This window comes from Lepidochelys olivacea (genome assembly GCF_965140295.1).
Source record: "Lepidochelys olivacea isolate rLepOli2 genome assembly, chromosome: 9".
NCBI classification, from domain to species: Eukaryota; Metazoa; Chordata; order Testudines; family Cheloniidae; genus Lepidochelys; species Lepidochelys olivacea.
The window spans coordinates 93,536,285-93,548,581 of NC_140419.1; the positions used below are offsets into that span (position 1 = coordinate 93,536,285).

Genomic DNA, 12,297 nt, shown 5'->3' on the forward strand with positions numbered 1-12,297 from the left:
GAGCAAAGGGTCAAATGTGAGTGTGGATCCCTCATGTTCTGTTATGCGTGTTTGACAATACAGGGTGTGCTTCTACTCATAGCACCCATTGCCTGACAACTTGGCTTGCCATAAGTCCCCTTAAGCCTTCCGTGCTATCATTGTACAGGGCCCAAATACGTCACTTAACAGGCTTTCTGGCTCTCCTGATTTCACCCTTTGACAGGCTGAGTCAGATTGTCAAATGGGATCACTCTAATTATTTCTTTATGGCAGAAAAATCTATAAAAAAGGTAAAAAAGAATAAAATTCAATACCTGGTAGAAGACAACAGACAGCTGTTTCCCATCTAAAGCCTGGACAGACAGGCAAAAGAGATGGGCTACAATTTGGGGAGAGAAATATTTTTTTAAAATTTAACATAAATCAATCTGCAGCATCCTGTGCAATTTGAAACACTGGAATTTCTATAGCACTTGGCGTACTGCAGCCAAAAATAACGTTGATGAGACAATAGCTTACTTTCCCAATAGTAAAATTACTTGCTACTTCTATTAAAATACTTTTTGCAGTACTCACTTGGACAGATGCTAGGAGACATCACCAAAATCACACAGTTCCCCCAAAAGTGAGTACCAGTCACCATTTGCATCATTACTGCAACAAATCAGAGTTATACGTGCATTTAAGTCACCATAACTCAAAAGCCTTTCTGGATTTTTCCTTTTTGTAGGTTTGTAAAAATGCAACATAGGAAGTTGGACAGAGCCACAGTAGAAGGAACTGTATCTTCCTCCATTAAAGAAACAAAGAAACAAACGAAGCACTTCCAAAATGTGATGGTCAGGGGTTTTCAAAAGTGACTAGAGATTTGGGGTATCTGAAATTTTGGGTGTTTAATGTGAGACACCTTAAAAGGGGACTGATTTTCAGAGGGAGGGCAGGGCATTCAGCACTTTTTTTTTTTTTTTTTTAAGAGACTCCCCGTTTGAGGGAATCTCAGGGTGGATGTCTAAAACTGAGATAAACCCAATCTCTAGTCATCTTTAAAAATCTTCCCTCAGAGTGTTAGTCCAGGTTAAGAGGCCAAGATTGAAAAAGCAAAGCCTTTGGGTCTTGAGATTCTAGTCATCGCTCAGCCAGTTAAGTTCTTCATCCTTCCAAGCTTGGTCAATAGAGATCCTGTCAGAGTATGAAGGGCTTTTGGATGAAGGCATTACAACAGAGGCCCTGTCCATCCTGCCTAGTCACAAAAGGTCTCATGGCACTTTAACAGTTGGTTTGACCTGGTATCTTCAGACAACATTTTCCCTCCCCACTACTCTGCAGGATGCTGCGCAACATTGATCTGGCTGTTAACTTATTTTCTCCCCTGCTGATGACTCTCTCTTCAACTGTCATACAGATTAAGCTTTTAAAGCATGCTGGGATCCTGAGGATGAAAGGCTCATCATGATTATTTGTATTGTGGTAAAACCTAGGCGTTCCAATTGAGGGGATCAGGACACCATTGTGCAAGGTGTTGGACAAACGGATATAAAAGTAAGATGGCATTTTATTCATAGTCCCCTTAAAATGGTTTTCTTTTGAGTGATCAAGGAAACCCAGTGAGACGCTGCTAAAGGAGGAGAAAAACACTTGTGCAGTGGGATGGATTAATATTGTAGAATACTATAGAAAAGGATTGGTGTCAGAGAACAGAAACAAAGAGCCAGAAGACACTGGAGGAAAATTCCTGATTTCCCTGCTCCAGACACATCTCTGCTATCTACCTTCGCCGCAGTCATAGCAGAAACAGGCAGATGTGGGATGTTATGTCTCAGCCAAGGAGTCCCTTGTGCAGGTATAATCACTGCAAAGCTGTCCGGGGCAGGAGAGGAAGGATAGTAAGGCAGCAATGTCCATGACAATAGGAACCTCTGTTACCAATGGGATAGGTCACAATAGAGAATACACAGGTGATAGCAGTGCGCCAGAGTCTTTTGTCAGAGATCTGGGGGAAAGGGAGAAGTCAAGTCAGATGCAGGATAGGGAATTTTATTCCCCGAAGAAGCCAGTACCAACTGGAACAGCATAAGTTATTGCCTAATAACTTAGACTGCTCCTGTCCTTGTGCTAGACCTAGAGGTACAGGCCTTATTTCCCACCCACCCCCAACACCGACATGGGAAACAGCAGGACATAATTTGTTTCAACTTCATTGTAAAGAGACTATATCTGAGCACTCCCAAACTCATGTATCAGTGGAGAATTGAGAGATGACTTAACAGATCTGAGTGAATTGAACTAAAACACAAATCCTTCTCTATTTTCTGAAGCCGTTTGACTAAAAGTGCCTTTCTGGAGCCTTTAAGATTTTAGGAGTTTCACCTTGGGCTGCAGGATTACGGAAATCTGTGTTTACCTGAAAACTTCCTTTGTGTAATAAGGTCCACAGATCATTTACAATAGGTACTGCAGCCTGGGGGCAGCTGCACCTGTCAGTCGCTGAGCAGTGAATGCCCAAAGCTCCTGAAGTTCCCTTCAGTTGAGAAAACTTCCATGGTCAGGAGTACTTGTGGCACCTTAGAGACTAACCAATTTATTTGAGCAGAGCTTTCGTGAGCTACAAAGTGAGCTGTAGCTCACGACAGCTCTGCTCAAATAAATTGGTTAGTCTCTAAGGTGCCACAAGTACTCCTTTTCTTTTTGCGAATACAGACTAATACGGCTGTTACTCCTCTGAAACCTTCCATGGTCAGGGTAATTCAAATCTACTTTCCTACATTACAGATTGGTCACCAGCCCACCAAACTAACTTACGGTGAGTGATCTATTTCTGGGTGTTGGGGCCATTCTGCAAAGCTGACTTCTGCCAGGCAAATTTTGGGTGTTCATCTCTGAGCACGCTGTGCACATTGAGATAGGACACTGCTCCATCCAGGTCAGGAGAATCATTTTGTTCCAACTGGTGAACACTGTGCTCTCTTTTTCTGGCACCCATTCCCATATCGCTGTGTTTGCCCTTTAACTCTCTGTACAAAACCCTAATCAAAAATTTTATTCTGGAAGAAATTAATTTCCTTCTTCCCTAAAAGCCAGTATTATTGCTATCAAGATCCTGTACAGATGTTCTAGAGGCACATGCAAGATCAAGTAGTAATAATCAAAGTTGGGACAATTAAAAAGGCTGCCATCCATCCATCTGCAAAGGTCTGAGGCTGGTAAACTGGGTATACTTGAAGACAAGACTCCTTTAGGAACTTTAGATGTTTCTGCTAGTCTCCGATTCTCTGAGGCTAGAAATAAGATTGGGAGCAGATTAAAATGTTCTGAAGTAGATGATGGATGATTTCATTCATGTTGTGGCCTTTCCATGAGTTAAGTGGGGAATGGGACAAAGCTGTTCCTGAAATTCTTGCACAGTTCCACAGGGTACCGTCTCTGGACTATACCCATGATGGACCTCATTTGATCAAAGCTATTGGTAGCCCTTTTGTTGCCTGACAGCCTGGCACTGATCAGGGGTCTAACTCCAGCTCTGGGGCAAGAGTGCAGTTACTGATCCTACATTTGCTCTAGTATCACATGTAAAGCAGTATTTTCTATTGTTGCTCTTCACACACTTCAAACTTGCCTGATCACCTCTATTCCTTTCTATAAATTCTGGCAAGGGTCAGGAGTCTAAATTGACTTTTCTGATGAGTGAATAGCCTCAGCTTTCCATAAAGCTTCCCACAGTATCACAAAGATAGCTGAGAACTGATATGCCAGAGCACCAGATCCCAAGGATCAAAGCCTCATATACATGCATGAATCAGAACTGAATCTCATTATCTCCCCCGCCCTTTAGGATGTGTGATTTTTTTTTTTTTTAGGTTGAGACAGACCATACCTTGCAATGCCATCCACTCAAGTGAGCACTGCTTCTGAAAGGATGCCTGGACCACTTAGGATATCAGCTGACAGTTCATATTTTTGTTGTTGTTGCCACTTCAGAGCTTTCATGCCCAAAAGAAGCTGCTGAGATGACACCTCCCAGAATGTAGCTACCGGGGCCCAAAGGGGATCTGAATAGCAAGGCCACTCTTTCAGTTAAAGTTCTCCCCCCGTTAGAAATGCATAATCCCTGGCCACCAGAGAAGATGGCCACATTTCTCTTTGGTAGTGACACCACATTAAATTTTGACTGCTGCACAATGAGGAACATCTTGGCCTTATAAAATGGAGACTGGCACAAAAATAAAGAAATGGTGGGCCAAAAGGACCCTTATTACTTGCCTCTTCCACATCTGGGCTGCTGTCCCTCTCATGACTCCATAGTCATCTGCTGTGGGAAGGAGGTAGAGGTGGTGGTGAGACATGGTAACCTGCAACAGAAACTGGGAACAATACTTTGCACATTGGGGCAGGGTGACCCACAACAGCTAGGGATGACAGTCTGATACTTCTCCAATCTTTTAAGTGTGGCAGGAAATCAGTCTCCCTGTATTACACCTTCCCAGGCTGCATAAGGAGGAATATGTAACTGTAGCTAGAGCAGGGCTGCTGCTGACCTAAGCATAATTTCAGAATACCATATTGAGTACTCTCTTACCTGACAGTCTATCCTCTGGTGGTTTATATTTAAACCTATTTTACTATTTGTTTCTCTAAATCTGATTTGGACTGCTGGCCTTCCTCTCGTGAGTAGAGAATTGCCTTTGTGTGGGGTGTCTGTGTCTGAGTACTTAGCATATCCCTAGTGCCTGGCAGTGATTCATCTGCCAGGCTGCACTCTGTGAGGGTAAACAGGGGAACTGTAAACTGAGAATTATACCCCAAGATGCACTCAGTGAAGGTGAGCAGGAGAACAGTGTTAGTTTTATTATTTATTTGTTTTCCCCATGGGGAATTTCCCCCTGTAATTCTGCTAAGTAGGGGGTGGTGGGATGAGGGAATCTCCTATTATACTAGATTTCTTATGATCAATAAATAGAACACCTATCCTCCTTGATGAGGCTATATGCCAACTTTCAAACCTCCCTCCCAATAAAAACTAGCTGGGAAACAAAGAAAGGAAAAGTGATTTTCTCCTTACTTTTGAAGATACATTTGTTATTTTAGAGGGTTTGTGTTTAATCCTATTGAGCTTAAATCTTTGGCATCATTCACAAATACCTTTCACTGTTTAAAAAAAAAACTTTATTTTTTAAAATAATTTTAATCCATTAGACCATACTTTATAAGTTACCAGTAGGATCTGAACCCAAGCATCAGACATGTTGCACTTTCAAGCTTTGTAACAATGCATGATTTTTCAAAATAAAATTTACATTTAGATTTACAATTTATGTTTTTGAAATTTACTAACACTTAAAAACATTGAAATTTGAATTGAAAGGGATACATGTTTAACTTTAGCACACAGAAATACTGTAAAATATGCCATTACCCCAAAAATGCATTTGAAAATGGAATGTGATTAGCCCATCAAATTGAAGTTTTAGTAATTAGTAATTCACATATAACCTAGTTAGCACCTTATTGAACTCAGCCTTTGAGTGTAAAAAAAATCTAGTGCATATTGTAATAGCTCAACATGTATTGTACAATTTCACCAAAGAGGTTCCGTTTTTTTAGCATTACCTGCCAATTTTTGAAAACTGGTAACGTTTCAGAAGCTTTCTACAACATATGGAACAATGGCTACAGTTAAACTTTAACAGAGAAATATAGGCTCTCTCTACTTGTTATAAGTGGACTGTTTTTAAAAGCAATCATTTATAAGGATTGCATCAACATCAGTTAGCAGAGGAAGATCAAACTTTATTGAAACTGCTTGCATACAAAATATATTGCACTATAACCAAACAAATGTCAACATAAAATCCAATCTGTTGTAGCTAATATGTACAGAGAATATTGCCCAAGAGCGGTTACATTACAAGGTCAGTCTACCTTGGTTAATTATCTACAGTATTTTAAACCAAACAGTTTACAGATGATGTGTGCAAGGTACCAATTTCTGTTTTCAAATACTATACATTCCCAAAATAAATAACTAGAAATCAACATTAATGTTTGGCAATACTTTTTAAGACATTTTTATATGTGTTAAATCATGTGCAGTTTGTTGCCATTTTTATATGCGTACTTGTATGCAAGGAAAAACAGTGGAATGAAAAAAGCAAAGAAACAAAACTCACAAAATACATCAGAGGCAAGATCATGTTTGTACAGTTCTGTACATAATCAGTGGCACTCCTACTGGAGTAAGTTTAATAAAAATAGATTAAAATGAAAGTCCTCATACAGTTTTACCCAGTAAATTTAATTCATGATCAGAAATAAAAAGAAAAAAAAGTACGTTTAAATCCCCCTTTATGTACTTTGCATCAAGTTCCCTAACTCCTTCCAAACCTGCTTGTGAATCAGACCTTGTACCTCAAAAAAATTATGAATTATTCCTGCCTCCAATGTTAGTTAGCTATACTACTCCCTGCACTTAACAGGTTATCACATGTGGGAATGTTCTTCTTATCTCCCTTGAGATAAGCTCCAAATTAAAATTTTGAACAATTTCAAAACTTTTGTGAGGATGAAGAAAGGTTATTTTTAATTGGTCATCTGGCCAAAAAGCAGGCACACATTATTAGCTTGTGAACAAGTTACATTTGTTCCCTCAGTAACAATGAATTTTTAGTTTCCCAGAAATGGAAAGATTTTTTTTTAAACTTCTTGTACTGTCTACAAAAAAATTACACCCCGTCTCAATAACACTATTTGCCAAATCTTCAGTGCAAAAGAAATCTCCTATTCTTATAACTGCCTAATCTGATGCTTATGTAAGGAAAAAATTATGGAAAGCATGCATTCTTCTATAAAGTACTAATGTCTGACAAGGTTTGCTACATATATTTTACATTTAGTGTTTCCAACTCATCTTCCCTGATTTCTGCATCCAAATATAATATTCCTACCTGCCAAGATATAAAAAAGGCACAGATCATACAACTTTTTTTGCTAATGAAAATGACAAATTGTTACATCACACATATTTCAGAGTCCACTAAAATACTGAAAAAGTGGACCAAAATGTGAACTGACACAGGACATAAAACGACATAGCATTTCATGAAGAACTTGTAAGTTAGATTGAAAACAGAAGCCCAATTTATTACTGCAAACACTATTTATTCTGAAAATTGAAATTGAGCAGTGATTTTTGACCCAATGCGTTAAAATGGTACAACTGAACAAAAAGTATACCAATGCACAGCTCAGTATTTTTAAAACAAACGAAAAGAATCTCATTGTTTGAAGTGCAAGATGTACTTGAAAGCATTTTTCAGAAGTTCAGATATTTTTATGCAAATATTTGTATAACTTCTTATTCTGAAAACAACTGCATACTGCTGATGTTAAAAAAGGCTAACAGAACTTTTATGTTCATTTCATGCCCTGCGCCATTTTGCCTACTATTTGTCTTTGGCCTAACAAGTTTCTCTAATGTGGAATAAGAATCACTGAAACAGTATAGGAAATATGACTTTAGAATTATGCAGTTTAGGGTACTCCATTCACCAATGGTTGCTGACCATCCACACTGTCTGATTTCTCTTTCTTCTGATTACGATCTTTACCCGTGCGCAGCCGACTACCTTCATTGGAGGTATTCTGTAATGTTTTAGCGTGGACGCTCCTTTCATTATTGCAGTCAATTCTGATCTGAAACAAGTTACAGTTATATAAAGCATACCCTTTAAATATTCCTGAAGTTAACTGTTAAGAGAGAGCGGTGTCAAATAATTTAGGTGCCATCTTTAAGATTTTATTCAAAAAGGAAGCTAGCTTTACCAAAAAGTATGAAACAAAATCCCCCTGATTTTTTTTTTTAAATATTTCAATGAACACCTGTAACTTTTAAAAATATATACATTTCATTGAGTGTTGGAAAGTCAAACACCATAATGCACTATATTAGTATAGGAGAACCAGAAAGCAAAACGGATCCATCTACTATAGTTTTGTTGTTCATGCAGAACTGAAAATATATATATCGAAAGATTTTAAGCTTGTTTCAGTTTTAATCAAGATATTCCTAGTCATACAGTGAAAGAAGGATTTTTGAAAATCGACATTGCAAAGCTGTGATGCAACTATACTAACAATAATAAAATCCACTCTGCCACCCTTTGCTAAGACTGAATTTAATCAATCAAAAAGAGCTGTGGCTTTCAAAGTGGGCAAGAAGAATTTTGTTTGAAATGCAAGATTTTTAGCTTGATGATACTAGAATACCTTTAAATCCATTTTTGGCATACTGGTTTTTTTTGTTTGTTTTTTAAAAAACGAACTTTATTTACCTCCTGATTAGCCAGTAATTACGGAGGATTCATCAACATTCTGAAGCGCTTATTTTATTAGAGTATCTCATACAGCTCTCAGAAGAGTAAGAATTCATGATATGTTGATAAAATGGAGGCTACTTACCTGTAACTGGAGGTTCTTCAAGATGTGTGGTCCCTATCTGTATTCGACCGGTGGGTACGCATTTGCACAGTATGCCTGAATCTAGCAAGTAGTGTCTTTTGGTCCACACATGCGTACTTGTTCTCCTTGTGCTCTGGACTGAGGGTATAAGGCAATGTGGACTGGTGTCTTTAGTTTCTCTTCTTACTGCAAATCCAGTCATGATCCGCAGCAGAGGGGATGGAGGGAGGGTAGTGGAATTAACTTATATTTCTTCTTTGAGTGCTGGTCCCTATATGTATTCTATATGTGGGAGATTATTAAGCAGTAGTCAAACAGGAAGGAGTGCAAGGATACAATTGGTACAGAGATCTGCAGTACTGGTAGCAGTATCAGCAGCAGCCACTGCAACCTGAAGAGATGTTTTTGCTACGAGTTTTCCCTGATCAATAAGGGCTTAGCATTGAGATCTGTCCTCCTAGGGGAGTCTGTCCTTGAAGTCTTAACATTTTGCATCGTTGATGAAATCATATTTTGCTAACAGTGCCAGGCAGTTAGTAATTTTCAATCGAAGACCAACTGAAGAAAAAGCTTGTCTTTCCAGGAAATCAAGGAGTTTGGTGCCCTTGTCTGAATGTGTTGCCTTGGGATGTAGCAGCCTAGATCTCTCAGTGGCCACTTGTCAGGTGCTGGCTGAGAAAACAGGAACTTCTCTTCTTTGGCTGGAACAAACTAATGCCTCTCAGCCCTGAAGGTTGCAAAATGTCCAACAGCTTATACTACGTCTCTTGGAACTCCTCAAGCTGGATCTGAAGCTCATATGTTAATCTTTATAGGAGTTCTTGATATTGCCTGTGATCATCAATGCAGAGATGGTGAAGATGGAGCAACCACCTCATCTGGAGGAGGAGAGGGCAGCATCTGTTGGGACTGTCGGATCTGTCTCAGCTTCTTCCTCATACTCAAACGGAGTTAGTAGGTGTTGGCTAGGAGAGTGTAAAGTTCATGCATGGATCCAAGGAGGTCTAGTTTAAGGATCCCAGGGCACCAATAATGCTAGTATGCCAGCTTGATCCATTGGGGAGGACCCTGGGGCATTGCGAGTCGCTGGTTTGCTAGGAAGTCATATCTGGGTGGATGATGGAACCCAGATCTTCTGGAGCTTCTAACCAGACTAGTCTCCCTATGTGGGGATGATGATTCACAGACTCATAGGACCGGAAGGGATCTCGAGAGGTCATCTAGTCCAGTCCCCTGCACTCATGGCAGGACTAAATATTATCTAGACCATCCCTGACAGGTGTTTGTGTTCATCTGGAACCTTCAAGTAGTCCAATGAGAAGGCAGGTTCCTGTTCAACTGGTGGAGCTACCGGTCAAATGCTCTGGCTCACGGAGGGAACAGGGTGGTGACCCAGGGTTCTTGAAGCAGATTATTCAGGAACACACCAGAGGAACAAAGTCTGACCAGAGAGGAGAGGAGACTGAGAACAGAATGACTATCTCCAGGATACCAGTGAACGAGACTGTTGGATCTGATACTTCCCTGGTTACAGCGGACATTGGGTCCTTTTAGGAACAGGCCTGTACTGGCAAAGAGTCTACTCTTGATCTCATAGACTGTGCCCAGTGGGTGCCTATCCTCAGGTTTATGCATCTGAACTGAGGTCGGTACCAACGGATCCTTACTTCTTCATGTTACTCTCAATTGAGGAGGTTTAAGTGGTCTAGGTCCTTAGGACCCACGTACAAGGAATCACCAGACTTGGATGGAGTCAGGGAAGGATCTTCTTCAAAATCTGCTCCCAGAAGTAAAGATATGCCTTGCCTGAGTGCCCCTTACTCTCATGAGAAGTCCTTGAGAGGGATTCTTAAGATTTAGAACTTGTAGCCTGGGCTCCTGAGCTCATGCTTGGAGGGGCACTGCCTATTGACTGAGCTCGGAGTACCGGGGGGTCCCCCCAGCCAAGATCCGACTGGAGTCACATGGCCTTCACCATGGGATGTTTACTCAGCCGGAGCTCTCAAACCTCACATGTTTGGGAAGGGAAGGAGTGGCAGATACTGCACTTAGCTGAGATATGAGCCTCACCAAGGCAATAAAGGCAACACTGATGTTTGCTGCTCACTGAAAAGATGTGTGTGTGTGGGGGGGAGATGGGGGGTAGGGAGGGAGGTCAGGATATGCAGTGTGTAAACCCCAAGATTCTGGGGTCCTTGCCCACAGGAAAAAGCTTCCCAAGGTGGGGAAAAGCTAACTAAACCACACTAACTATGCTAAATGGTAAAAACTATCAAAACTAAGAAATATTCACATGATATGGATTACATTGAAGAAAAACTGAAGGAGCTGTGGACACTGAAGATTCCGACTCAGGCCATGTTGTGGTAATAAGGAACTGAAAAGACAAGGTCCACAGTGCCCCTTATAACCTTGGTTTGGAGCAAGAGGAGAACAGCTGTGCATGTGCATTCTAACAAAGGCTACTTGCTAGAAATCTCTGGACTCGGACCATGGTGCACATGCATAATGAAGCGTGGAATACCCAAAGGGACCAGCACTTGAACAGGTTAAGTGTCTTCCTGATAGAAAATTTCTCAGTTTTATTTCCTTCAAAAATATTATTTAGCAAAGAGAAAATGCACACTTGTAAATCATATGTCATTGCAAAATTCCGCAAACAAAAGTTTTATTCTTCATGTTTGTGTGGGGGAGAAGGCATCAACTCTACCAACTCCACTTCACCCCATCCAGGAAATAGCTTTTTGGCCCCCGCTCTGCAAAACCTGTTCACCTTACTTAGGAGTTGGAGCCTCTCAGAAATGGCTTTTTATTTCTTCAGGGGGTCCTTCCAAAGCAAAGTTGCCACAAACTCTCCAAGCAGAGACTTCACATATCACCATGCAGGAGGAAGTAGAAGCAGCTCCTCTTTTCCTTCTGTTAAGGCAGCTCTTACTAAGTGGCAGAAGACACTCTGCACATGCCTAAGGCCTGAAGTACACTGGAGGTGCTTCCTCAGAAGACACTACATACACAGGAAAATACACATTCCTAGGCTGGTGTGTTTGTCAAACACCACAAAGGGAACATTTACTTGTCATAAAAGATTGGAAACAAAATGAACTGTAGAATTCAGTGTCCCTTTATGTGGATTTTAATTTGCTTTCTAAACAGTTACTCACTGCTTGACTAGTTCATTGGTAATGAAACATTACAAATGTTTAATTTAATACCATAACTAAATTTAAAGATGTACCTTGTCCCCTCTAGAAAGCTATACTGGTTTCTTACTAAAGGGTACTAATTTTTCATGCGTTCAATAATGCTTTTTCTAATGTTTTATAGTTCCTTCTCTTCTCCCCCCATTATAGTACTTGTGTTCTAAGCACATAAGACAAAAGGAGACAAAAGGTATTGGTGAAAACTAGGAAAAGCCAGGGAAACTAAACTGAATTTAAAATGAAGAATGAGTTACAATTTTTTTTTTTTTTTTTTTTTTACGTACATCACAAACAGCTTGCCAAACAATCAGTGGGGCCACTGGATGATCGAGGTGCTAAAGGAGCACTCAAGGAAGACAAAGCCATTGCGGAGAACCTAAATGAATTCTTTGTATCGGTCTTCACTGCAAAAGCGGTGAGGGAGATTCCCTCAGCCATTCCTTTTAGGTGACAAATCTGAGGAACTCACCCAGATTGAGGTTTCCACACAGGTGGTTTTGGAACAAAGTGATAAATTCAATAGTAATAAGTCACCAGGACCAGATGGTATTCACTCATGAGTTCTGAAGGAACTCAAATATGAAATTGCAGAACTACTAATTGTGGTATGTTACCTATTATTTAAATCAGCTTCTTTATCAGATGACAGGAGGATAGCTAACGA

General features: G+C 40.2%; 1 protein-coding gene across 3 annotated transcripts in view; it reads right to left on the reverse strand.

Annotated features, from left to right (window-relative positions):
• Positions 1-5,119: 5,119 nt before the first annotated feature.
• Positions 5,120-12,297, reverse strand: part of FMR1 (fragile X messenger ribonucleoprotein 1) — a 56,981-nt gene continuing 49,803 nt past the window's right edge. For 2 of the 3 annotated variants that reach the window (XM_084639666.1, XM_084639667.1), the window contains one exon: positions 5,120-7,668. In XM_084639666.1, coding sequence (XP_084495792.1) covers positions 7,507-7,668 — 162 coding nt within the window. In that variant the 3' untranslated portion in view covers positions 5,120-7,506. The remainder of the gene's footprint in view (positions 7,669-12,297) is intronic. The other variant, XM_084639668.1, reaches the window with a different exon arrangement.